Below are 23988 nucleotides of genomic sequence, written 5' to 3' on the forward strand. Positions count from 1 at the left end.
AATCTAGCCTCAGACACTTGACAATTACTAGTTGTGTGACCCTGGGCAAGTCACTTAACCCTCATTGCCCCCAAAAAACAAAAACAAAAACAAAACTATATTGCAAATGAAGGGGCAGCTAGATGGCACAATGGATAGTTCACTAGCTCGGGAGTCAGGAGGATCTGAGTTCATATCCAGCTTTAGATACTTTAGTAGCTGTACGACCCTGGGCAAGTCATTTAACCCTGATTGTCCCCCCACACCTCCCAAAAAGTATACTGCAAATGAAATGAGAGTAACAGAGGAAAGACACAAAAAAGAAATGAGAGTTATAGAAGAAAAGGCTTGGCATAAGAGGTGAGGTATGAAACCCTTATCCAAATAACAGATCCCTTGAAAATGACAACAGAAGGTACTAATTCCATGACAACAACAAAAAATTAAAATAGTCAAAAAAATTAAAAAAAAAAGAAAATATAGAATATTTCATATAAGAAACAAATGACTTGGGAAAATAGATCAATGAAAAAAAAATAAGAATCATTGGATTACCAGAAAGACATGATCTTTTTAAAAAAAGAGCTTATATATATTTCAATAAATCATGGGGGAAAAAAAAACAAACAACCTGCTCAGATCTCTTAGAACCAGAGGGCAAAGAAGAAATAAGAATTTACTGGTCACCTCAAGAACCTCAAAACGAAAATTCCTAGAATGTCATTGCTATTCGAAGTCAAAGTAATCATCCAGAGAGAAAGAATTCAAGAACCAAGTAGCCATAATCAGGATCACTTATGATTTGGCAGCCACTATTATAAAGTACTGGAGAGCTTGGAATATGACATTCCAGAAGGCAAAGTCTATATACTTACAACTGAGAATAACTATACAGCAAACCTGAGTATAATTCTACAGGAGAAAAAACAAATCTTCCAAAAGAGGACTTCCAAATATTCCTGATGAAAAGAACAGAGCTGCATAGAAACCAAAGTTTAAATAACAGAGAAAAGGCTGTATAAGGATTAAGTGTTCACATTCCAGAGTTGGGGGGTGGGTAGATTGGGGGGAGAGGGGCTGATATAAGCATCTCCTGAGTATGTTATTTGGGATCATATAGGAAGACAAGATGGAGGGACCAGAAGTGATTTTTGTTGTTTTAATAATCTTAAGAAAGGAATGGAAGTGGAATAAAGTATACAACAGGGAAGAAAAGGGGAAAAAGGGGGTGGAATGAATCTGATATAATAATAGGGAGGTGAAAGTAAAAGTCTATACAAATGAAAAAAGGATGGGAGGGGCCAGGCCTTACTTGAATCTCACATTTATCTGAACTATCTAAAGGACACACCCACAAATAAACCACATATAAAGATGCTGACATAGAAATACATTCAATTCAAGAGAGAAACAGGAACAAACAGGGAGAGTACTAAGTTGGGAGGGTAGACCTAGGGAGGACTTAGTCATAAGCAAAACAAACCCTAAGTTCACAGGACTTCAGAGTGGGGACTGTGAAGGGAGATTTGAAAGGAATATAAGGTTAAAAACCTGTTATTGGGGCTTGGGTAAGGGGAAAAGAAGAGAGAGGGAAGGGCTAGAAGCTATTTTCATCAAGCAAAGAACCTTGGTACTGACTACAGGCTTGGTTCACACTCCTTTTCTTCTATGTAAAGAGCAAAGAGGGAGAAAAGAGAGGAAAAAAGTAAAGGAGATAAGGATGGAGGGAAATACTTAAAATTAAAAAGCTTTTGTATAAAAAAGTCAATGCATCTATGATTAAGAGGGAAATAGTTAAAGGAGAAAAAAACTTCATAGTGAGTTTATCTGATAAAGATCTCAATTCCAAGAAATAGAAGAAACTGATTAAAAATTATAATAGGAGAAATTTCCCAATTGATAAATGGTCAAAAGATATGAATAGGCAATTCTGAAGAAAAAAAATCTAAACTATCTCTAGGCATATGAAAATATGCTACAAATTACTAAAGAAATATACAAATTAACTATGGCTAAAATGTTACTAAACTCCAGCAAGAACCACTTAGTCCTCTACTTCAAGGAGATTAAAGAGGAAAAGGTCTCGTGTACAAAAACATTTACGACAGCTCTTTTTGTGGTGGCAAAGATCTTGAAAACAAAGGACATGTTTGCCCATCAATTGGAATTGGCTGAATAAATTCTGGTATATAGATATAATGGAATACTATTGTGCTGTAAGAAATGGAGAGATGATTAAAGAGAAATTGTAAAGACATGTATGAACTAATGAAGACTGAAGTGAACAGAACCTGAAGAACAATTTATATTGTGACATCAACACCATAAAAATGAACAGTTTTAAAAGACTTAAAAAACTGACCAATACAATGACAAATCATGACTGTAGAATACTAATGAGGAAGAATGCTGCCTATTTCCTGAGGGACAATAGATTCATATGCAGAATGAGACATGTACAAGTTTGGACATAGACATGTCCAATATGAGAATTTGCTTTTGCTGGATTTTGCTCAGCTATTTACGATTAAAGGGTTTTCCTTTCTTTTTGCGGGGGAGGGGGTGGGGAAGGATGGAGAAGGGAGATGAGAGGTAGAAAAAAATAAAGACAACTGGAATTGTTTTTCTATTACCCCCCCCCCCCCCGGGCAACTTAAGGGCAAAAAAAAGGGTCTCACTTACAATTTTAATTAATACTCAAATAAAATATGACTCACCTGTACTTCTATTTGAAAACCGTCATTAAATGTTCCCCGTAGAATAAAATTTCTTGATGTGCCAACTAAAAATTGATCTGCCTTTCCTTCTGCAACTGCCCGTATTGCTCCATACTGTTCAGGAACCTAAAAAATAAATTTCTATAAAGCCATCACATAGTAATGACTATGGGAAGGCTGCATTTGTAGTACACAATTATAATTTACTTTTTTTTTGGTGGAAGAGCATCAAATATTGATCAACAAAATAGTAACATGGTATGTCAGGAAACTGCTAGACTTGGAATCACAAGAAGCCTGTATTCAAATCCCATCTTGGACACTTACTGGCCATGTGGCCATGGACAAATCTCTTCATTTTTCTCGTGTTCAGTTTCTTCATCTCTAAGTGTTGTAACGATTGGAATGACGCCACCTGCTGGAGACTTACTGTAGAAGAGTTCCGCCCATGAAGCGAAGGTCTTTGAGGGCAAGATCAGGAGTCTTTTCTTTGGCGTCAGGAAGTGACGCGGGCTAGTGGGAGGAGGAAGGAAGAGACTGGCGCTCAGTCTCGGGCTCTTTCCTGGGGACTCTGGCAGAGAAGGGAGCTAAAAATGTGCTCTCCCTTTAATAGATAGGAATCTAGGCCTTTCTCTCTCTTTACCAAATTCTTATTCTCCTTAATAAACGCTTAAAAGTCTAACTCTTGCTAAAGCTTATAATTTATTGGCGACCACTCATTAGATATTTTAGACAGACTAGCTAGAATTTTAGCCCTTAACAGTGTGAATAGTGATATGTTTACTTCCTAACTCACTCACAGCATCACTTAGGTGAGGGCTCTGTAAACCTTCAAGTGCTACATAAGTGTTAGTTACTGCTAATAAGGCTCTTTAGGTAAACAACCCTTCAATATACTAAATGTTACACCTAAACAACTGATAGTCTCCCCTCCCTGACTCTGCCCAAAAAAGCAATTTATTCCCTCCATTACAGTGATACAAACAGTATTCTAATATGTATGAAAACAGGTATCACTGAAGAACAGAATATAAAGACTTACTCCAGGAAAAAGGGCAAAACTGCAGGTGGATGTTCTTTTGGCTACAAAGGAATTGCACCTTCCATTGGAAAATTATATTAGGGAAAATGGAGTTGCCTGATTGGTCTAGAGCTGTGATAATGCAACTATTAACCAATTTCCATCTATCTGGAAACAAAACCCAGGAGATGTCCAGGGATCTCCTTTTCAGACAATCTCCTATTTTAAAAAATCAACTTAGAGGGGGCAATGTGTTAAACATGGAGTAAACAGAGATAAAAGAAAAACGTAGGTTTTTTGCCTTCATGGGTTCTCCAACTTATCAGAGTATGTGACGTGTACATAGATAGGGAGAAAAATAATCTTAAAGGGAGAAATCAATTTTAGCTTTGAGGGGGAAGAAACCAGGGAAACCTCAAGAAGGTGGTAGAAACTAAGCTGAAGTTTGAAGATAAAGATTTTAAAATATAGAGGGACTGGGGAGAACAGGAATTCTACGAAATCATGGAACCAGGAGAATGCATCATTTAACTGTTATTTTGTTTAAATGAAAAGGGAAACTCAATGTCTTTCCTTTCTTGGTCACTTAAATTACCCAAAACATTGAATTCTATTTAAAAACAATTCTATATTTTACCTTCTAAAATGTCTTCTACTTTGAGAATGTATTATGTCAACCTTTTTGTTGTTGTTGGGACTGCATTTACAGGCACCAGACAGCTAGGTGATAAAGTGGGATAGCATGCTAGGCCTGGAGTCAGGAAGATCTGAGTTCAAAAGCAGCCTGAGATACTTACTAGCTGTGCGACCTTGGTCAAGTTACTAAACCTGTTTGCCTCATTTTTCTCATCTGTAAAACAGGGATAATAATAGTTCCTGCCTCCCATGATTACTGTGAGGATCAAATGAGATAATAGCAGGCACTAAATAAATGTTTACTGACTCTCCTTCTTCCTGAAGAGGTCCTGTGGCACTCTGGAACTTGATGCAATCCATTGTATGTCATCTATAACAGGCACATCTAGGGAACCTCACCATATATACAGAATTTCTCTTACATTTTAACTTTGCACAGGACATCATACAAGACAGTGGTGGGTATGACTGGCAACTATGTGTGTATGTATATGTAAAAAAGCACACACACATTGTTTTAAGCCTTGCTTGATATTAATTGTTCGAAGTTTGCTAAAAAAGTTACTTTTGTGGCTGCAGCTTATTAAGTAATTTTGCATGATCTTAACATATGAATGGGCCTTTAAGGCTACATTTTACTTTACACAGATAAATGTCTTTTTTGGGGGAAGGAGCAATAGATGAATAGTAAATACAAAGGGAGCCTGTAATCTCTTTAATTTTTAGTCATTTGTATGACTGAAGAGACAGTCTGCTGTAGAAAACAAAAAGCTCATTCCCTACTCATATTCTCACGGTGGTCAGCATGTGAAAAAAAAAACTTACTTATTTGAGCTGTTGTTTACAGTTCAGATGAACTAGAATTCTCTGGACTTAAAAGCAAAGGTCCCATGAGAAATGGACTATTCTAATAACCCCTTTATTCTCTTGTACTCTGAAACCTATATTAAATCTAGCTTACAATTATAGATATTGCCATATCTCCTAGAGAAACTATTAAATCAATCCCACTTAATTTAGTTAAATCATAGCAGCTCACATGTACACAGTACTTTATACAATATTATGCTCACAACTATTTTGTGAGTCAGCTAGTATAGGTATTATATTATCCATTTTGCAGAAAAGGACTCTGGAGTTCATAGAGGTTGAAGTGCTTTGCCCAAGGCCACACATATAAGTAATTGGATGAGCTGTAGCAGATTCATGTCTGACTACAAATCCAGGGCTCTGTCTACTACTTCAAGACCTGCTTCAAGACCTGGAAGATTGAGAGAACCATTTAAAGTTTTGTACCTAAACTACAGTACTTAGAAAATAACAGGTTAATAACTTTGGCATTTGATAATAAATGCTTGTTGACTGATGGGTGTATAGGACAAATCTTCTGCTCCAAACCATTCATTTTTAAGAACAAAGGGCTTTTCTACTTGCCACCACCCCTGTTCTAAGAAAGGTAACTGTAAATGATAAAATCATTATTCTGACATGTTACTTCCCATGTTTAGAGTGAATGACGGAAAGAGAAAAAAATAGGAAGGAAGGAAGGGAGGGAGAGGGGTAGAGCACAGAAGGCAAGCCAAGTATCAAAACAGTATGTAAGTGCTAATCTTTACCTGTGTTGTTGTTCAGTTGTTTTTCAGTTGTGTTTGATTCTTTGTGACCCCATTTGGGATTTTCTTGACAAAGATACAGGAGTGGTTTTTCATTCCCTTCTCCAGCTCATTTTACAGATGAGGAAACTGAGGCAAACAGGGTTAAGTGACTTGTCCAGGGTCACACAGCTAGTAAGTGTTGGAGGCCAGATTTGACTTCAGGAAGATGAGTCTTGCTGACTCCAGGCCTGGTGCTCTGTGCACTATGGCAACACCTAGCTGCCCCATCTTTACCTGGAACAGGCTATTTCAGAGTCCGAGATGGGCTGATATTTTTGTATTTAGAATCAAAGTCTCCCCTCTTACCTCTATTTCTCTTTCAGGGCTTAGGTCATGATCCCACAAAATTACTTTTCTGTCTTTCCCTCCTCCAGTTAGTAGCATCCCATTCCTCATCTGACAAAGTGTGAAAACACTGCCATCATGAGCTTTGATTTGTTTGGTTATTTGATACACACCTAAGATGGGGAGGAAAAAACATTGGCTATTACATTTTTTCATCAAAGTCTTTAGAATTACAGAGCAATATCAGGAGTGGAAACATGCAGAATAACAAATAAAGATACTGAGGTGATTCAACAAATCAGAAAACCAAAATTAAGAGAGAGGATATTAAAGATGTATTCTAATTTATTTAAAAAAGAAATCCAAGTGTTAACATTAATAAGTGTTAAACACTTAAAATTTGTCAAGAGCCCTTCTATTTCAACATGTTTTAAAAAACTATCTGCCATCTTAATAATCTCACTCTGCCTCCAGGTGCCTGGGCTTTGATAGGTAAGCTTTCATCTTATTTTGTGCAGAACAAGGCCTCAAAAGTACTTCCCAGTACCTTTCAAACCATGTGGGTAACCTCCCTCCCACTATTTTCTCAGTCTTTTTATGTGTTGTTGTCCCCCATTAGAATGCAAGCTTCTTGTCGGCAAGGATTGTATTGTTCTTTTTTATTTGTATACTCAGCACTTAGCAAAGCAGCTGGAACATAATAAGCTTCTAAGACTTGATCACTGATTCATTAATTCTTTCACTTAAATTACTGAGACAAATTACCTCCTGGGTCAGTTAATGTAATAAGCAAAATGAGATTTGGCAAAGTAATGTAGGTTCAATCCCAATAAAGAGTTCTATGCTACATCTATTTATATGTTCTGATAGATGGCTTCTAGGAGGAATGATTTTCTGGTCTATTTTTTACAATGAGTAATCCTGAACAATAAATATTTTAATGGTCTCTGTCGACTTATTCTTTAAAATAAAAATATTAAATTGTACGCTGCTTACATCGCAAAAGGTGATGAATGTATTTTTTTAAAAAGTCTTTTAAGTTAAGCACTTACTGCATGAACAGCCTCATTCTAAGCCCTGGGGATACAGAGAGAAAAGAAAAGACAGTCCCTGCTCTCGAGGAGCTCATATTCCAATGGGGAAGGCAACACATATGGAAAGTTTCAGTTGCAAATCAGATGGAAAAGTCTCATTGTCCTTGGGGTGCAAGATGAAAGTCGACGAGACTGTTTCCTCTTTAACCAAGCTTCAGTTGATAAAATTCTCAGTTTTTGATGCTGAGGTTTCCAATATGATGAAGAAGCCTGTTGAGTTCTCCACAGCCCTATTTTTCCTGCCAAGAAGCAGTTATCCTTCCTTCATTATGTCCCTATTAAAATCCCTATTGCCCTTACATTTGAAACCTGACCAGAGAGCTTAAAGGAAGAAATGAGTGGGAATGAAGTTATGCATATCAACTCCTTTCCCTTACTAGATTAAGAAAAGTTCTTCAGGGGTAGCTAGGCAGGGACGTAAATAGAGGAGGACCTAAGTTCAAATGTGGCCTCTGACACTTACTAGCTGTGTGACCTAGGGCAAGTCACTTAACCCCATTTGCCTCTCCTCCCACTCTACCCTCCCAAAAAGAAAAAAACAAAACAGTTCTTCACATTTAAGTTACAGAGAAGCTAGATATTAGCTATTTAATTTCCATTTCTCAAAGCCTTAGAAAATAATTTCTAGCAAAGTATGTGCCAACAACAACAACAACAAAAACCCCCAACAAAATCTCCATGTGTTTGTAATCTTTGGTATTTGTGCCATAGCAATACAGCCCAATGCTTTCTCCACTCTGCCACACATTCTTTCCTTGTATGTCCCAATCTAGTGGAGTTCTAAGTACATAGCAGACATTCAATAAAAGTTTAACTATCCCTGGGTATAGTGTTTTCAACTTTTAAAAGTGCTTTGATATGTAATCACTATAAAGTAACCACACAGTTGAAAAAAAATTTTTTGTAGTCAAAAAATAGTAAACAGCAGGACTATAAGCAGTAAGACTTTTCAAAACCTACAAGGAAATCTATTTTTTGGCATTTTGTTTTAGTTATACTTCTTATAATTTCCTCAATTGATCTTTATAACAACCAATACTGTTTTCATTTTACAAATAGGGAGGGAAAGTACAATATTGAGGAGTTAAACACCTTGTGTAAGTTTGTATACCTGGTTTGTGAGAGCTAGGGGTAGAACAAATCTTCTGATAAGACTAATGCTTGTACCATTATAAGGCTCATATGTGACATAGGATTTAGCCTAGTATGGTGCTAGAGAGATTTTTAATAATAGCATTTAATCCAAGTAGGATGATTAGCTTTCTACTTCTCTACAAACACTTGAAGGTTTTACTTGCCCAGGGTCACACAGCAAGTAAGTATCTGAGGCCACATTTGAACTCAGGTCCTCTTGACTCCAGGGTCAGCTCTAACCATTATGCTACTTAGGTGCCTTGTGACCCTTTTCTAAGTGGGCAGACAGGAATAAAACTGTAGTCCTTAGATCTTGAATTATGTGTTTGTGTTTAATCAGTTTGTGCACTTGGTTTTTAGGGCTCTGAAGGTAGGATATTTTTTTGGACAGTTAAGAGAAGAAAATCAACCAGGAGGCAGAATTGAGGGAGGAACACTGGATAGGGAGTGCAAAGAGTAGGCTTTCAGTTCCAGATCTCATATTAATTAGCTGAGTGACCTGAAGCTAGAAGTCACTTTTTTTGGGGCCTTGGTTTTTTTGTTTTTTGTTTTTTCCCATCTGTAAAAGGAGTGAGTTGTACTCAATGTTGGACTAAGGTCATTTCTAGTTTCAAGAGTTAATGTTTATTGAATACATTTTCTACAGAAAAGGAGAGAAGATCCTGACAAATAGTTAAAAAAGATTTTGGGGACTGCTTACTTAACAGTATCCTAAAAAAATTTAGCTACAAACACAATAATTTCTTTGCCTAATTTACAAATGTGGTCCAACAAGATGGTGCATCTATAACTATTTCATTGGTGACTGTAACTGGACAAGAAGAAATGAAGAGAGTTGCCCAAATCCAAAGAACAGAGTAGAAATCGAACAAGCTATCTATTCAGAACATTAATCTCAATAGCTGACTTCAGCATATATCACCTGAAAATACGAGACATTTTAACAATAAATTAATTGTGTTCTCTGCTATATAGACATCTATGAGTTTCAGTAAGCATTCAACAGGGCAAAGGACTTGCTTTGCTTTTCTTGATCACACAGAAAAAAAGAAGTCAGAAAACAGACAACTTCTATTAAAGAGTAAATATATTAACTATTAAAACTAAGATAATTTATGTTAATTAAACAATCACAAAATATAAAGGCATAGTTTGTTGATTTCCATCAAAATCTTCCCCCCTTCTTTCCTAAATACAGGCTTACAATCAAAAGCAAAAGACTTCTTAGACACTTATGCCCTAATATGGTAGAATATTATATTCTAATGGTAGACTTAAAGTTGGCTAAACATGAACAGACTTTATATAAACTTACATTCCAGTGGATTTTTCCAATAAATTTCCTAAATGATCTAACATTAATATAATTAAAAGAATCTCTATACTTCAAGTTTAAACTCAAATCTATACTGTTTCCTTTTAGATAGTATTTACATATAAAACTCATTTACAAATGAGGTTTTCTTTGGCTATAGCCAAAGTTTTTTTTTGCATGGCTATATTATTATTGGCATACTAGTTTAAACCAAATCATGTCTAAAGTGATTGCCAAGAAAAATAATTATTCTTGAATTTAAAGGCTACTATGCCTTCTGGCTTAATTGCACCAATCTGTGGAAGCATAACTTCAATGCCTTCTTTTTATTTAACTGAATATCTAATTCAAACAAAAGTTTCCAAGAAACACACACTAACCACAACTGTCAATAAAATGTATTTGCAGGACTTTTTTGTAAGGCCTATCTGGCTGAGAGGGTGACTTTTACATTTCTGCCACGTTTGGCAATCATGCTTAGACACCAGATTTATACTGGTGCTTCCTTAGTCTAACACTTCCCAAATTAATTCATCCTTGGGATACTTTTGAGACTGAAATATATTAATTAAATGTATTAGTGCTGGACCAGAAATACAAAATACCACAGGATGGGGAAACTTTAGAGCAAAATAGGATAAATTAAGTTTCTTTTCATACTGAAAACTTGCAGCACATAATGATACATAACTTCAAACTTACTATCATTTTAATATATTCTCATGGAATTCCTGTTCACATTGCGTATAACAAGGTTCAACTGAATGTAACAGGTACAAAGGTAAAGCAGATTTTCTGAAAAGTAGTATGTTTGAAACCCTTAGACGTGAGATTGTTAGTGTGGGTAGTGTTAGACCTGGAATCATTAAGAGCTGGATTAAAATACAGCCTCAGACACCTACTTGTTGTGTGATCCGGGGGAAGTCGCTTAACCTCTGTCTGCCTCAGTTTCTTAATCTACTAAAAGGTGATAATTATAATATAATTCCAGGGTTGTCGTGAGGACAAAATTAAATAATACTGGTAATGCAAATGGTTGTAAACCTTAAATTGTTTATATAAGTGATGTTATTATTTGACACTATTAAATGACACTAATATTATTTCTGTAGCTTACTTGTAATCCACTTTCACTTTAACTACTTGCAACAGGCTTCTGCTCCAACCATTCTATTGAAACTGCTTTCTAAAAGTCACCAAAGTGACCTTCTAATCTCTGAATCCAAGGGTTTTTTTCAGTCCTCTTCCTTTTTGATGTCTCTGCAGTATGTCATTTTTGTATGTCTCCTTTGGGATACTCTATCCTTTTGCTTCTATGATGCCATACTCCTAACTCTTTAATTAGCCTTTCCCTGTCTCCTGATCTTCTTCCTGGATGACTTTGGTGTCTTCAGTGTCTGACCAAGTTCTGTGGCCTCCACAGCACCTGCTTCTGCCACACCTTCAGGGCCCATTGGAACAAACTGCTCTCACCCATTTTGCAGGGGGAAGTCTTCACATATTTGGGGTAGACACCTCCCTAACTCACTGATGGGTCTGAGGCTCAACCTGGTTTAGTTCATCTGTCAAAATGGTTTTCCTGGGGTGTGGCTGCTGTGCATGTTCAGTGTTTGGAAAGCTCCAAAAGAAAGTGTGAGAAAGAAGAGGTATTAGGCTGCATGTCAAAATGAAGGTCTATAGAGACACTGTGTTGACTTCATTGTTGTATGCCTTTGAAACCTGGACCGTCTACCAGTGCTGTGTCAGGAAACTGAAATGCTTGCATTTAAATTGTCTTAGGAAGATTTTGAAGATTACCTGGCAAGTTAAAGTACTGGATGCTGAGGTCCTTTCTCAAGCTAAACTGCCAAGCATTCAAAATCAACTTTAAAGAGTGTGACTCCAATGGGCTGGCTATGGAGCCTGCATGCCAAATGTACATTTAGTTAAAAAGATTATTTTATGGAACAGGGAGCCAAGGTGGTGGAGAAAAGGCAGGGACTTGTCTAAGCTCTCCCAATTCCCCTCCAAACAACTTTAATAATAACTCAAAACAAACTGCAGAATAGCAGAACACACAAAAATATGGGGTGAAACAGTTTTCCAGCCCAAGAAAACTTGGAAAGACTACAGGAAAGGTCTGTCTCATTTTGGTGAAAGGGGAACACAGCCCAGTACAGGTGGCATCTAGGCAAGCCAGCAAGAAGCCCCCAGCTCTAGCACAGGTCAGCATTGGAAGCCCTATGGCTGCTGGTGCAGCAGTACAGCTGGCCAGCTGTGAGGCCTACAGTCCCTGGCACAGCAGGCTAGTGGCCAGGCTTGGAGACCCTGACGCAGCAGGTGAGCAGTCAGGCTTGGGGGCCATGGTGCAGCAGACCAACAGTCAGTCCTGAAGACCCCAGAGCTAGAAGCTGTATTCTAGGCACAGAGCTCACCTTTAAGAACCAAGAAATAGGCTGGAAAATTATGGCAAGAGAGAAGATAAAAACACAAACTCCAAAGAACACAATAATGTCAAAATGCTGACATGCAAAGCCTCAAAGCAAAATGTGAATTGGTCTCAGGTGCCCCCCCCCAAAACCCCCAAAACTTCCAGAAGAACTCAAATAGTATACATTTTTAAAATAAAATAAGAGAGGTAGAAGAAAAATTGGGCAAAGAAATTAAAGTGATGCAAGAGAATCACGAAAAAAGAGTCGAACTTGGAATAAAGAAAGCACAAAAAATGGAAAAAGATATAAAAAAGGTAATTGAAGAAAATAATTCCTTAAAAATTAAAACTGGACAAGTGGAGGCTAATGAATCCATGAAAGATCAATAATCAATCAAACAAAATCAAAAGAATGAAAAAAAAAAGAAAAAAAATGTGAAATATCTCATTGGAAATACAACTTACTTAGAAAACAGAAACAAACAGGAGAGATAATTTAAGAATTATTGGACTACCTGAAAACCATTATCAAAAAAAGAGTCTGGACAACATATTCAAGAAATTATAAATGAAAACTACCCTGATGTCCTGGAACCGGTGAGTAAAATAGAAATTGAAAGAATCCAGTAATCACCTCTTGAAAGAGATCCCCAAAAGAAAACTCTCAGGAATATTCTAGCTGAATTCCAGTGCTCCCAGGTCAAGGAGAAAATATTGCAAATAGTCAGAAAGAAACAATTCAAATATCAAGAAGCCACAGTCAGAATTATACAGGAGTTAGCAGCTTCTACATTAAAGGATCAGAAGTCTTGGAATATGATGTTCCAGAAGGCAAAGGAGTTAGGATTACAACCGAGAATCATCTACCCAGTGAAACTGAGCATAATCCTTAAGAGGAAAAAAACCGACATTCAATGAAATATAGGACTTTCTAGCATTCCTGATGAAGAGACAAGAGCTAAACAGAAAATTCAACTTCCAAATACAAAACTCAAGAGAAGCATAAAAAGGTAAACAGGAAAAGGATTCAGTAAGGTTATACTGTTACATCCCTACATGGGAAGATGATACTTGTAACTCTTAGGGTAGTTAGAAGGGTGCAAGTATAAGTTAACTTTGATGGGATGACTGATAATTTTGAAAACACAAACAATATTAAGGGGTGAGAAAGAGGAACGCACTGGAAGAAGAGGAAAGGGAGAGGTGGAATGGGGTAAATTATCTCACAGGAAGAGGTACAAAAGACCTATTACAGCAAAGGAAAAGACTGCAGGAAGTGAACATCACCTGATCCTTAACTCTCATTGGAATTGGCACAAACATATTCAGTTGGGTATTGAAATCTATTTTATCTTACAGGGAAGTAGGAAGGGAAGAGAGCAAGAGAAGGGGGTGCCACTGATAAAAGGGAGGGTGGATTGAGGGAGGTGCTAGTAAGAAGCAAAACACTTTTGAGAATGGACAAGGTGAAAGGAGAGAGAAGGATAAATAGGGAAAATCAGATGCAGGGAAATAGAGTTAATAATCATAATTTTAAAAATTTTTACAAGAAATTTCTTGGTAAAGGTCTCATTTTTTCAGCTATGTAGAGAACTTAGTCAAATTTATAAAAAAGCCATTCCCCAATTGATATATGATTAAAGGATATGAACAGGCAGTTTTCAGATGAAATAATCAAAGCTAGCTATAGTCACATGAAAAAATACTCTAAATCATTACAGAGATGAAAATTAAAACACTTCTGATGTACTACTACACACCTATCAGGTTGGCTAATATGACAGAAAAGAAAAATGACAAATGTTTGAGGGAATGTGGGAAAAGTGAGACACTGGTACACGTTGTGGAGTTGTGAATTGATTCAATCATTCTGGAGACCAATTTGGTACTACGCCCAAATGGTAATAAAGCTGTGCATACCCTTTGACGGACCAATACCACTATTAGGTCTGAATCCTAAAGAGATAAGAAATAAAAAGGAAAAGGATCTATTTATACAAAAACATTTGTAGCAGCTTTTTTTGTAGCGGCAAAGAATTGGAAACTGAAGTGATGCCCATCAACTGGGGAATGGCTGAATAAATTGTGGTACATGATTATGATGGAATACTATCATACTATAAGAAATGATGAGCAGGATTAATGAAAAGTGAAATGAGCAGAACCAGAACATTCTACCTGGTAACAGCAAAGATCAATTGTCAATGACTCAGCAAATTTCAACAATATAATGATTCAAGATAATTCTGAAGGACTTAAGATGAAAAATGCTATCACTCTCCAGAGAAAGAACTGATGGAGTCTGACTGCAGATCAGAGCATACTTTTTAAACTTTATTTTTCTTTGTGTTTTCTTTCACAACATGACTAATATGGAAATGTTTTGCATGACTGCATATGTATAACCTTTATCACATTGCTTGCCTTCTTGAGAGGGGAGGGAGGGAAGGGGAGAATTTGGAACTCAAAATTTAAAAAAACAAATGTTAAGAATTGTTTTTACATGTAATTGGGAAAAAATTAAAATATCAAATAAATGTAAAATAAGAGCTATAAATATTTTTGTATAACCTTAAAGTTTGTTTTGATCAGGACAAATCCCTTCCTTAATTTACCCTTCTTCTAATCTTTCTCTTTCCCTCCTGTTTCCTTTCTGAGTAAAACATATTTCTATACCCAGACTGTATGTACATTATTTCTTCTTTTGCTATTTTAGATGAGAGTAAGGTTCAAATGTCATCCACCATCCCCAAACCCTTCCTTACTGTTTATATATGTATTTCTACTAGTCTATAGAATATGTGAAATAATTTCCCCTAAAATTATTTTCCTTTCCTTCCCTGTAACCCCAGATAGTGTATTCCTTTTGCTTTTTATTTCCATTCCACTTTCAAAATCAAGACATAACAGTAACACTCTAATTAGACTCCTATGACCCCTTGTGACAATTGGAGTGATGCCCCCTGCTGGAGAGATACTGTAGGAAAGCTCCGCCATGAGGAAAAGGCATCTGAGGGCAAGCCATGTGGCTTGGAAGGTCAGTTCCTTGGCATCAGGAAGTGACGTTTGATGTTTCCGGTTTAGACAGGAGGCTTGTGGGACAAAGAAGGGGCGAGGCTTTCTCTCTTTCACCAGGACCTCGTGGGTAGTGGAGCAAAAATGCTGACTCCCTGAGATAGATAGATAGGCCTCTTTTTCGCTCCTCACCAAATTCTTATGCTCCTTAATAAATGCTTAAAAGTCTAAACTCTTGCTAAAGCTTCTAATTTATTGGCGACCACTCATTAGATTTTTAGACAGTATAACTGGAATTTTAGCCACATTACAGACAGCAACAATTCATTCTGATGATGTCATGGTTCAGAAGGGGGTCATTTATCATCTTCTAATATTGGAATGTAAGCAATTCATCCTTGCTTAGTCCCTTATGACAGTTCATTCACGTTTTTCTTTTTATACTTCTCTCAAGTCTTGTGTTTGTACTTCAGAATTTCTATGCAGCTCTAGTCTTTTGATCAGGAATTCTTGGAAGGTCTCTATTTCAAGAAAGGTCCATTTTTCTCCCTATGGAATTATACTCAAGTTTTTCTAGATGTTGTTCTTGATTGTAAGCCTGTGGCTATTTGGGTGTTTGAAGTCTTTCTTTCTGGCTGGTTGCTGCATTTTTCTCTGATCCAGAAGCTCTGGATTTTGGCTATGATATTCCTAGGAGTTTTCATTTAGCGGTTTCTTTCAGAAGGTGACTAGTAGATTCTTCATATTTGCCCTCTGGTTCTAAGAGATCTGGGTAGTTTTCTTAATTTATGAAATATGCTATCTAAGCTCTCTTTTTGGTTATGGCTTTGGTCCAAAAATTCCTTTTTTTAAAAAAAAGGTTATAAAAAACCAAGATTCTCTCTGCTCTGTTTCCTAGGTCAGTGGTTTTTACTACAAGATAACTTAAATGTCTTGTTTTTAGTCTTTTGATTTTGTTTTAACATTTCTTGTTATCTTGTCGAGCCATCAGTTTCTATCCCATTCTGATTTCCAAGGAGTTTGTTGCTCAGGCAATTTTGTAATTCTTGTGCCAAGCTGTTAATTCCCTTCTTCCACAGCTCTCATTTCTTTTCCAATTTTTTCCTCTTGGGCTCTCATTTCATTTAACTCTTAAAATCCAGGACAAAGTCTGATAATTGTCCAATCTTGGCTAAGATCTGCAAGTTCCTATCCTGGGTCTAAGCACATTGGACTATTGCTAGAATTGGCCACTACCAGCAAGTTGGAAAGCTCAGCTGGTTCAGAAGAACAGAACTGTATGCTTTCTTTTGCTCTGGGATCCCTGACCTGGTTAATTCTCTGAAGGCTTCAGATTAGGCAAGAAACTAGAACTGAGACCCTATTCCACTCCTGGGGTCTGAGCCGCACGGCTGCTGCTTGCTTGTGAACTTACTTCTTCATTAGTACACAGGATCTCAGTACCCACATCTGCTCCTTACTCTGGACTGCTACTCCTAGGCAAAGATCTAGGAGGTCTCCTCTTCCATCAGCCCTAGATCTGTGACCTGAACCTGGATAATGAGTGACAAAGCTTCCACTGGGCACCTGCTATTCCTGCATCTTGCAAAGGTTTAGGCTTCTGTGTCATAGATGTCAGACCTAGTCTTACTAAGGTGCATAGCTTCAGCTTGTTCTGGATTCTATAAAGACTATTTTGTTTTAGTGAAAAGTCTGAATTATAAAATCAAAAGAAAACCATTTTATTCCAACAACCACAATTATTCATATTTATATATTATCACTATAACCATCTTATAAGGGAGGAAACTGAAGCTCAGGACTTGCCCATGGTCATATGATTACTAAATGTTCATAGCTAAGATATGAAACTATGTCTCCCCAAATCCAAGGCCCATGTGCTTTTCCCCCTAAATACACAATGTCTTTCAAGAACAAGCAGTTGTCAACTTTCAGATTTTGGGCCCCCTGACAATTTTTTTTTACATAAGTTGCTGCTTTGGGAAAATATATTTTGAATTACAAGTAATGTTTTCCAGAGTGATCAGGTTTCCAGAGAACCCAACAAAATTATTGACTATCTGGTTACAACATACTTTTCATGGCCCATTTCACATTATTTCCCTTAAAGTGCCAGATAAAATAGGCTATTATTTCTTCAGATTCTATAAGTATCTACTGTCCTATGCATTCGTTAGTTATCTCTTATGAACTCAATTTCTCATTTTCCCCTTACAGAATTTCTTTAAGGATTGACTCAGGTACCAACTAATTTACTCAGCTTTCCTCTCCCTCCAGCTACTGTTCTTTCCCTCAAGAATATTGTCTGGATCTCTCCTTTTCCCTTTTATTACACTTATCTGTATATGTATTCAATTTTCCCTAGTAGAATTTGAGGGCAGGAATGATTTCATTTTTGTATTGCCAGTCCTGACATTTAGCATAGGACCTCACATATAATAGGCATTTCATAACTATTCAATGACTTGAATCATTTAGAATCATATTTCTGTGATAAATGTGTCCAGAATTCAACACATCCTATCTGCCCTCAAATTATAGTGGGTTGGAGATTTGCCTAGTTCCAGAACAGCCCATGATAATCTCCCCCTCTTCTGAAGTGCTACAGTATCCGTAGTCTGTATCATTCCTGAAACATTCATTATATTGCCTTGTATTAGTTAACTTTTCATATGTGTTTTATTTCCTCAGCTAGATTTTAAATTCTTTGGGGACTGTCTTAATAATAACAGCTGACATCTATATAGAACTTTAAGGTTTAAAATTGATTTACACACATTATCTCATTTTACAGATGAGGCCAATGACATTTTGGGATGTCAAGCAATTTTCCCATGATCACTCACTTAGCGTTAGTGTTGGTACTGGTATTACAACCCAAATTTCTCTTGCCTAAGCTGACCTCATGCTTTAAAAAAAAAAAAATCAATCACTACATTTAAATCAAAGCTATGTGCAAAGAAAGCCATCAAATATTTGTGGCATAGCATGAATTATATTTAGAAAAAATATATTTCTTAGGAAAGCCAAAAGTTATTAGGGAATCCTCAAAGAAAAAAATAACACTGTATCTTGGGGCTGCTTCTTATACTATCCCGTTGCCTCTCCACCTCATATAATCTACATAAGACCATAAGAAACAAAGTAGCAATCATACAATATAAAAAAAATAAGCAGTAATTATGATATAAAAGAACACTATACCTTTAGGTCCTTTCCCAGGTGTGGGCTCTACAGTAGTTTTGTTCCAAATAAGAATGATTCCACCTGAGTCTCCTGTAAGAACATCTCCATTCCCCAAGAAAGCTAAGCACTGGACAAATTTGGGTTTTTCATATTTCTGCAATGAAACAATGAGAGAATTTTGAAAATTTCCTATGTTGTGTGATCTATGTACTTTTGTCTAATTCAACTTATTACATTTGTATTTTTAAAATTAAATAATAATATTCTGTTCCTTACTCCAAAAATTCCTTGTTTTCTTGTTAGTGAATTTCCACTCCAGGTCCAAAAAAAGATATGAGATTTGCCACATGTTATTATTGTATTTGCATCTGTTGGATGGAATTCTACAGCCAGAACAACTTCATTTGTAGTCTGTGGAAACAAAATGACAAAACTATATAAGATATATACCCTCTGGTGACTAAGTTAATAATTATATCTACTATGTAGAATCCAAAATTATGAAAAGTTCAAGAAAGACATTTTTCTATCCCAAAGTGTGGATTATTATTATTTTGGTGGGGAATGAAAAATAAAATGTTTAACATAAAAAGTTTAAATATTGCCACTTGGTTATTAATTCCTCTAAAGGGATTTCTAAAGATTATATAAAATCATAATATCTGGCTCTTTTCCGCTCATAAAAAGCAGAAAAGTAAAACTCTCAAATACAAGAGTAACACGCATTACTGCTTTTTTAAGGGCACCACTATTTTCTCAGTGCCTTCTTTGGTGAGGATGATGCTGATCTAAAGATTGACATATATTCCTATCACTTTACTAGGCTTTCAAAGGGCTGGGAATTTGTTTCTATAAAATAGAAAAAAAAATGCATGTCACCCTACTTGTTAAAAAACAAAACAAAAATGAAACCAAACCAAACAACTCAGGGCACAGAATAATGAGAAAAAGTTGAAGAGTTTTAGAGTTGGAAGTTGGAATCTGTGATGGAGTCAAAATTAGAACAAAGAATCCCCCGCCTGTTAACATGTTGAACCATGCAATCCTTTTTTTGAGTTTATTAACAGTAATGAGTTTCAGAGGGATCTGAAGTATTTAGTCTATTTTTCAAGGGTTCAGAGGAAGAAAATGAACAAGGACAAAAATATAAATGGAACGTCATACTACAATAGAGCCAGAATAGATAATACACTAATTTTCCTGGCATTCTTATTTTGTGCTATATATCACTGCTTCATAGAGAACTTATTTTGACATTTGCATTATTTTATATTTATAATTAAAGACTATGAATTCAACTAAACTCTAAACATTGAACAAATGTCAGATTTAAAAAATTCTGCTCTAATATTAGTTTATTTAAATACCCAAGTAGAGTTATGATCTTATAAATTCAGAAGCTTTCTGCAATAAGACTGTAATCCATCTACTGCCTATCTTGTGTGACTCTTGCCATTGTCCTTCCATAAGCAGGCTACAAAAAGATCCCCCAAATTGCTTAAAGCCTTCTTCTCTTCTGACATTATGAGGGCAATGGTAAATCACTGGCTGTCTACCTACCATCCCTGACCAGCCCATCTTGTCTTCTTTGAAGACATCTTTTACTCATGGTGTTCTATGGAGTTCTAGTCACACTTGCCTTTCCACTGCCTTCTGTGAAGGAGCCGTACACTTTCCCCAAAGCCTAGAATATTAGGCCATATCTAAATTAGATTAATTTATGAGGTCATAGATTTAGAGCTGGACAGGACTTCTGAGGTTATTTAGTGAAACCTCCTCAAAAAACCCCTGAGGAACAAAGAAGCAAAATGACCTGACTGAGGTCACATAGGGAATGAGTGGCAGAGCCAGAATTGACACCAGGTCCTCTGATTCCAAATGTAGCACTTTTCCCACTAGGCCATGTTACTATTTCAATTTAGTAGGCTTAAATGTGTAAAGTCTTATACAAGGATTCAAGAATCCATTATATCAGTGTGGGGTGGAGGAGGCATACATAGCTAGAGGGTACTTTATGGGAATAAGACTGGTTTTGGAGTGAATTACAAGCTCAACATAAGTCAGTGTGATGTGGCAGACAAAACAGCTAATGTAATCTTTGATTTAGGCAGCACTCTGGAGTTTGAGAGGTTGTGTATTTGATACCTCTGCTGTAGGGGAGAGTGGTTGAATTAAATGGCTTCTGAAGTTAGTACCGATTCATATATTTTGTGATAGGCAAATCACTTAACTTGGGTACCTAAAATAGAGAGAGTAACAGTGATACCACCTATCTCACTGGGTTGTTGCAAGGAAATGATTTCATAAACCCTAAAAAGCTACAAAAATGTGAGCTATTATTCTTGGGGTTTTTTTTTTTTTGGTGGGACAATGGGGGTTAAGTGACTTGCCTAGGGTCACACAGCTAGTGTCAAGTGTCTGAAGCCAGATTTGAACTTAAGTCCTCCTGAATCCGGGGCTGGTGCTTTATCCACTGCACCACCTAGCTGCCCCCTAAGCTGTTATTCTTAATTCAAATATGAATACTTTTGTAAATAGCAGAGCCAGGACTTCAACCTGGGTTTTCCTGACACCTGATCCATTGCTTTGCACACTATTATGTTAGTTTTCTGATTTAAAATTAAACACCAGAACTGTTGATGGTGAGAGATAAGAATATGTGTCCACATAAATGGTTACATTTAGCAAGATTTGTGGTTTTTCCCTCAGCTCTTTTCTGAGAAAACGAATGGTTTTATATCTACTTGACAGTGTCCATTTTCAAATGCCTGAGCAATTGCTGCATGTCCAGGTAGGGAAGAGTGTGAAGCTACAGCTCCTGCCTTGATGATAGTTCAAAAAGGCTTTTCTTTTAGCTATATCTTCAGGAAATCACAGTTCTAAAGGCAGAACAATCTTGGATCTTTGATTTTGTTCTAGGCATTTTCCTGGTAAATGCTGGTGGATTTTGCACCCTGAATAGGATTTAGTGTAAGACCCATTTGCTGACTTCTGAATAAACTTATTGACCTAATCAATAAGCTTCTTTTCTTTACACCTCCTCCCCTCCAAAGCTGAACCATTCCTGCCAACTGATAGTTCCTTCACTACCCATTCTCAGGCAGGGCCAAGAAGGACCCTTAAAACTTAATTTTATAAAAACAAGGATGGCTTCCTCTGTTTAATACTTTACATACTTCGAATTGATAAAAACTGCAATGCTAGATTTCCCAAAGTTCTAAGTATATAATAGAAAAACTGAGTTAAATGAAGTATTTATATTACTGTATATTAAATTTGTCAAACAAAATAATTTTATTAGAAAAGTTACACAGAATATATTTTTGTATTTCTATATTATGAACATGACTTTAGAGATGTAAAAGAAATGTAAAAAAAAAAGAAATGTAAAAAATAAGTATCACCCCCCCAATGTCTTCAAACAAATCATGAACCCTAAAATCCAATGTGAACCTGTTTTCCCTCAAAATGGAAATTTTTGTTTCTAAGTTCCTAAAGGAATCATTTCTCCCCCTTAAATAAAATTTCCCCTGTGACTACTCAGCAAAAAAACCAGTCTCTTAAACTAATTCAATAATGACTGATAACCTAATGTACAACGTTCTAAGCTGACAGAACCAAAAACGAACCCAAAGATTTTTTTTCCCCAAAAGTGATCCTTAGATTCAGATTCTTTGTTGCTTGATAGAGTTAGAGCACAGATCTACCAAATGCCCACCTCTTGGCTCAACACTTCCTCCCCCTTCCATCACCCTCAAAAGGACTAGATTCTCTGACTTCTACCAAATTTTCATCTTGATGGTTGGCTATTTGTGGTACTGACTGTTAAGTCAATTATCTTTGCTATAGGACCCATTTGGTGTCTCTTCAAAAGGCAAACTGACTCAAGGTACATCTACCACTTCTGATTTTCATAGTTTCTTATCTGATTACATAGGGACATTTTATACAAGCTTCTTTCTATTATGTTTGGTTCGACAGCAAGTGTGCTTGTCTTTCTTCATTGTGAAATAATCTAATGTGTACAACACCCTGAGTAGCACTATGCAGTTGAACATTTCTGGCCAGATTTTCAAGGTTAAGTCAAAATTTGTCATCAATGTGAAAATATGGTTAAAACTAATTCAGTCTGCTTTGCATCTCCTAGTCCGTGGGTGCTATCCTGCTCAATCTGGTAACCAAGATAAACATAGTCTAATATTATGCTAATACTGAGTGGGCATAAAATGGTACAACTCTCCTTCCTTTTGACCTGAACTACAGCAAAATGTCTTTGGTTATAGCCAAACAATACAGCCCAAGGGAAAGCAAAAGTTATTGAGCTTGGTGACTCAGCATGTCAAAAAAGAGCTACACAATTACAAATACTCTTCTAGTACATCCTCTTCTCTATCCCACCCCTGGATGTGTTAGTGAAAATAAAGTACGGCCAAGCTGTAATTTGGAGGGGGGGGTCTGCAAAATGAAATCATCTTTAATAGAAGCTTTTAAGATAGAAATTAATCTTTTAATTTAAAAAAGTTTAAAAAATACATACAGAGAAAACACATTAAAGATAGGCAATCCCATTACCAGTATGAAGAGAAGATTGTTTTGAGTGCAAAGCCTCAAAGTTTATACATCCTAGTAAAAGCTTTCCTTATGATTTAATACTCAGTATATCATTTAAACTAAATGAAAGCTAGAAGAGATAATCTACAGATAGTTTTGTTTTTAAAGCTTCTTGTTTTTCCCATGCTTTAATTAACTTTGGTGGTTAAGTATAATCAAAACTTCCATTTCTTCCAAAAGATATTCCATTCATAAAAGAAGAGAAAAACACAAAATAAAATCAATTTTCGAAATTGTAGAGCATCATTCTGAAACTTACAAGGAACAGGATATATATGAAGTAGAGAAAGAATCTGAGGAAGACCATGAGAACAATATTCAAAAGCAATGAAAATGTCTTATGCATTTTTCAATTACCTTGTTAATTCTGAATCTCTTCGAAAACTCTAGGGAATGAATGGCTATTTCTGGCTCTAATGAAGAGTGAATAATATAAACTCATCATTGTATTCATCAAACAAAGGCTATACTTTCTCCCCCTCCAAAGCTGGCTTATTTTGAATGGGAAAAATGCATAGGAATATAGTTGTGATGTCTTATACCTGTAATCCCTGCTGCTGGGGAAGCTGAAGCCAGTGGAGCAGATCTCAAGTTCTGAGCTGCAGAGAGCTAAGCCATTTGGGCACCCACAATTTGGCATTAATATGGTGAATCCCTGGGAGCAGGGAGCTAACAGATCAAAACTCCTATGCCCTAAACAGCCCCTGTACTTCCAGCCTAAGGTGAGATAAAAAGACCTAGTCTTTAAAAATAAAGAACGAAGAAAAAAAATGATGCCCCCAAACACGTCTATTTTGAATGGAAAACAATGTACAAAACCTTCTGCAAAATTATTTCCATTTAAAAGTAACTCGTTTTGTGGGTATGGCCTCAATTTACTATTTCCTAAATATACGAATCCATCCTTTTCCAAGAACTGGGACAGAACAC

General features: G+C 36.4%; 1 protein-coding gene across 7 annotated transcripts in view; it reads right to left on the bottom strand.

The window, feature by feature from the left end:
* EML4 (EMAP like 4) overlaps positions 1-23988 on the bottom strand; it is a 167047-nt gene that overhangs the window by 33191 nt on the left and 109868 nt on the right. For all 7 annotated transcript variants that reach the window (XM_043984396.1, XM_043984399.1, XM_043984398.1 and 4 more), the window contains 4 exons: positions 18724-18858; positions 18466-18601; positions 6315-6466; positions 2697-2822 (listed from right to left, as the gene is read on the bottom strand). In XM_043984396.1, the coding sequence (XP_043840331.1) occupies positions 2697-2822; positions 6315-6466; positions 18466-18601; positions 18724-18858 (549 nt within the window). The remainder of the gene's footprint in view (positions 1-2696; positions 2823-6314; positions 6467-18465; positions 18602-18723; positions 18859-23988) is intronic.

Source organism: Dromiciops gliroides, chromosome 2, assembly GCF_019393635.1.
Source record: "Dromiciops gliroides isolate mDroGli1 chromosome 2, mDroGli1.pri, whole genome shotgun sequence".
Taxonomy (NCBI): domain Eukaryota; kingdom Metazoa; phylum Chordata; class Mammalia; order Microbiotheria; family Microbiotheriidae; genus Dromiciops; species Dromiciops gliroides.